Below are 4,619 nucleotides of genomic sequence, written 5' to 3'. Positions count from 1 at the left end.
GTGATACTGCCTTGGAAACCCAAGGAGGGGTCGCTATGAGTCGGGGCCGACTCGACGGCACATAACAACAACAACTACAACAACATGTACCATATACTTGAAAGTAGATTTAATGTGACTTATGTAAGAGACAACTTAACAGTTGACTTAATGAAAACAGACTAGCCAGTTCCACTTTTTGTAACATAAAATTCCATCAAAAAGTTGTCTTTAAAGTTACATTTTTCTTTTTTTTTTCTTAGTAACCTGTTAGACCTTCCTTACAAACTTATTAAGGTGAATACATTTGTTTTTATTGAGGCAAAATGTCATATAGCATAAGATTAATAATTGAAAGTGAGGAATTAGTGGCATTTAGTACATTTACCATGTTGTATTTCCACCACCTCTGCCTAATTCTAAAGGATGTTTATAACCCCATAAGGAAACCTTGAACCAGTTAAACAGGTGCTCCCTATTCCCTCTCCCCTCAGCCTTTCAGATTCTTTGACTGTATTCATATTTACTGCCCAAGTATTCATTGTCCTCTTAAACATTCATGCATATCTTATTTTTTTTTTTTTTTCCAAAATAACATCCACAAGCTCCTACTTAATAAGTTGAGTTTGGTGTGGAGACCACCACCCCCCAAGATGATTACTTTAAGAATTTGACACTTTCTTTGGTAATGACTTTGCTCCAAAGACTGACATTTTTTACTTGCAATTACTTTCAGAACCAGTTTGAGGCATGCAGGAGAATCAGTTTTATTACTTCATAGACATATTTTGTTTTATAGTCATATACCCATATATTTGATTTGTTAGACTCCCAAGCTCTGGACTCTTTTATAAATAGGCACTTTAAAAGGATCAAGCCAACATTTTTCTCTCTTTTTTTGTGACTTGATTTGTAAAAGGTAGAGCATGGTTATCAATTTATCATATATCTCAATTTAACAAATGACCAGTGGATAATAATTTTAATCTTTTTTCTGTTATTAAAGAAAGTATATATACTCACACATAACTCATATTTTAACTAAATTGGTTTTATTTTTACACAAGAATATAATGGATATTTAGCTTCCATTCTTATTAATATGTAATTTATTGATTAAAAGCATTTCTTTAATATTATCAGGTTTCAAATGATTGAGATAGATGTCTTTAAGAGTTGGTTTATGTACTGTTGCTGATCAAATCTTTACAGAAGTATGGGATCAGTGTTTTGTTTGGATCGAACAATGTTTCTTGTCTTAATGAGAAAGCACATTTCTTTTCCTGTGCATGAAGTTGTCTAAAAGAGAGAAAAATAAATGAAGTATAATGTGGTATAATTGGCAGAAAGAATTTTAGATTAGAATAGGCCTAAATTTGTATCTTTTCCTTCCTGTTTACTAATGTTTGACTTGAGCAAGTTAATCAACTTTTCAGCCTCAGTTTCCTCATCTGAAAAAAATGGGATCAACACATTCCTTCAAGTTTATAAAATATTTAAATAGCATTTTTATTTTTATAAAGCACCATGCTCGATAGCATACGTCATGTACTTAGTAATAATGTTCATTTTCTCTCCTGTTTTTATCTTCATGTATTGGTAATTTGAGACTAAGTTAAAGAATTTTCTAAGACATCATAACGTAGCTGTTTAAAGGTTTAATTTAGGATTAGTCTGCCATTTACTTTAGTAAATACTGTATTCTCTCCAGTGTCAAGAGAAGTATTTGAGAAAGGGAGGAATGATTTGAACATTGTTAACAGTCTATTTAATATAATCTAAGTCAGTGTTTTGAGGACATATTTTCAATAACTGTACTTAACATTTCCATAAAAGTGGTTTTCATTTATTTTCAATCACAGGTACAGGAACCTTAAAGATAGATTTTGTTGGAGAGCTGAATGACAAAATGAAAGGTTTCTATAGAAGTAAATATACTACCCCCTCTGGAGAGGTGCGATATGCTGCTGTCACACAGTTCGAGGTATGGGTTATTTGTCTCTGAAATACTATAATTCTTAAATTAGACATTGTGACAAAGATTGGGCTTTGGTTGGGTGATTATTATTTTATTATGTGGGGTGATTATTTGAGGCTGGGTGCCTTTACCCATAATTACAGTCACAGATTTGCAATTTTTATTTTATAGTCACCTAAGTTGTCTCCATCTATAGAAAGACGAGAATGAGGGGTGCAGGTTGGGGAATAATTATATACAGATATTGGACAGAATTTAATTTCCTGAATTACTTTTATACTGTACTGTGTAGGAATATAATTATTCTTAATTAAAATCATCTGCTTAATATTTGACAACTGCCTTTTCCTATTAAGTTAATAATCTTGGTATATACCATTCCTTTGCTTCTTTGATATTTTCCTTTATTTATCTCACTGTATTATCTTTGCATTCTGTGATTTTTTTAATCACGTATTTACAAGTTATAAAACTTTTTTTCAAATCTGCAATGATACTTTAAGTTTTAAATCTAATTAGATTTATTTCTGTAATTTTCAATATGGATACCAGTTCACTATGGCAATAACTGATGGCATCCAGACTTATATTTCTGCCCATATCCCTGTATTGGAGCTTTGGTGGTGCAGTGCTTAAGGCATTTACTGCTAATCAAAAGGTTGGTGGTTCAAGCCCACCAGCCACTCCATGAAAGACTAGGCAGTCAGTCCACTTCCAGAAAGCTTTACCTCTTTAAAAACCCATTGGGGTCGTTACGAGTTGGAATCGACTTGATGGCAGTGGATTTGGATTTTTTTTGGTTATCCCTATATTGCTTGCTCGCTTGCTTGTTTTGCATGAGTTTACTACTTGGTGTCTGTTTCAAGGATTTTATTTTGTTTGCCTTCTGTTTATTTTATTGCTATTATTTTTTTTAACTTTTATTGTGCTTTAGGTAAAACTTTATAGCGCAAATTAGTTCCCATTTGATAGTTTTATACATAAAAGATCCCATGACATGGGTTGCATTTCCCAAAAATTATCAGCACTATCCCCATTTCCTGGAGCTCTGGTGGCATAGTGCCTAAGGCATTTGACTGCTGACCAGAAGGCTGGCTGTTCAAGCCCACCAGCCACTCCTTGGAAGGAAGGTTGGGCAATGTACTTCCGAAGTGATAACCACCTCGGAAACCAAACCCAAGGAGGGGTCACTATGAGTCAGATTTGACTCAATGGCAGTGAGTTGAGTATCCCCATTTCCACCCTGGGCTCCCTGTTTCCTTTTGTCCGGGTTCTACCTCTTCCTGCCTTCCCATCTTTGCTTTGGGGCAGATGTCCTTTTGATCTCATGTAATTGATTGTTCTAAGGAACACAGTTCTTTCAGGTGTTACAGTTTATTTTATGAACCTATTATTTGGCTGAAAGGTGGTCTCCAGGAGAGTGGCTTCAGTTCTATGTCAGAAGGGTGTCTTAGGGCCATAGTCTCAGCTGTACCTTCTGTTTTAAAACAGTTTTTGTTAGGTTCTGTCAAGTTGATTCCAACTCATAGCAGTCTCATGTACAACAGAATGGAAGACTGCCTGGTCTTATACCATCCTCACAGTTGCTAGTTTGAGACCATTGTGTCAGTCCATCTCACTGAGGGTTTTCTTCTTTCTCACTGACCCTGTACCAAGTATCATGTCCTTCTCCAGGGCCTGGTCCCTCCTGATAACATGTCCAAAGTATGTGGGATGAAGTCTTGCCATTCTTGCTTCTAAGGAATATTCTGGTGTTCTTCTTCCAAGACAGATTTGTTCATTCTTCTGGTATACTCAGTATTCTTGCCAGCACCATAGTTCAAAAGCAACAATTCTTCTTGGGTCTTCCTTATTCATTGTCCAGCTCTTACATGCATATGAGATGGTTGTGAAAATACCATGACTTGGGTCAGGTACGCCATTAGTCTTCAAAGTGACATCTTTGCTGATTAGGACTTTAAAAAAGTCTTTTGCAGCAGATTTGCCCAGTGCAATATGTTATTTGATTTCTTGACTGCTGCTTCCATTGACATTGATTATGGATCCAAGTAAAATGAAATCCTTGTCAACTTCGGTCTTTTCTCTGTTTATCATGATATTGCTTATTGGTCCAGTTGTGTCCCATGCACCTCTCTATCTATGTCTTCCTCTTCTCAGTGCCACTGTGTTTATTACTCACATTCGGTACATTGCCCTTCTCTTCACCCAAATCAATACTTGTCTCTACCTATCTAGCAGTATTCCCTCCGCTCCCCTCCTACCCCTGGTAACCAACAAAGAAAATTTCCTTCCATATAGAAACCTTTCCTTGACTTTTTACAATAATGAGCAAATACTACATTTGTCCTTCTGTGATTGACTTATTTCACTCAGCATAATACCCTCCAGGTTCATCCACTTTATGCAATGTTTTGCAGATCGAACATTATTTTTTAGGGTTGCATAGTATTCCATTGTGTGTATGTACCATAGTTTGATTATCCATTCTTCTGTTGATGGGCACCTAGGTTGTTACCATGTTTTGGCTATTGTAAATAGTGCTGCAATGAACATGGGTGTGCATATATCTGTTCTTGTCCTGGCTCTCACTTCTTTAGGCTATATACCTAGTAATGGAATGGCTGGGTCAAATGGTATTTCTAATTCCAACTTTTAAAGGAAT

At 35.7% G+C, this 4,619-nt stretch overlaps 1 protein-coding gene across 1 annotated transcript in view; it reads left to right on the top strand.

Annotated features, from left to right (window-relative positions):
* Positions 1-4,619, top strand: part of NPEPPS (aminopeptidase puromycin sensitive) — a 150,238-nt gene that overhangs the window by 96,636 nt on the left and 48,983 nt on the right. Inside the window, exon 4 of the mRNA XM_007941997.2 lies at positions 1,842-1,963. Within this exon, the coding sequence (XP_007940188.1) occupies positions 1,842-1,963 (122 nt within the window). The remainder of the gene's footprint in view (positions 1-1,841; positions 1,964-4,619) is intronic.

This window comes from Orycteropus afer, unplaced genomic scaffold (assembly GCF_000298275.1).
Source record: "Orycteropus afer afer isolate SDZICR_OR568_19922 unplaced genomic scaffold, OryAfe1.0 scaffold00085, whole genome shotgun sequence".
Classification (NCBI taxonomy): domain Eukaryota; kingdom Metazoa; phylum Chordata; class Mammalia; order Tubulidentata; family Orycteropodidae; genus Orycteropus; species Orycteropus afer.
This window is presented reverse-complemented; position numbering and strand designations above follow the sequence as displayed.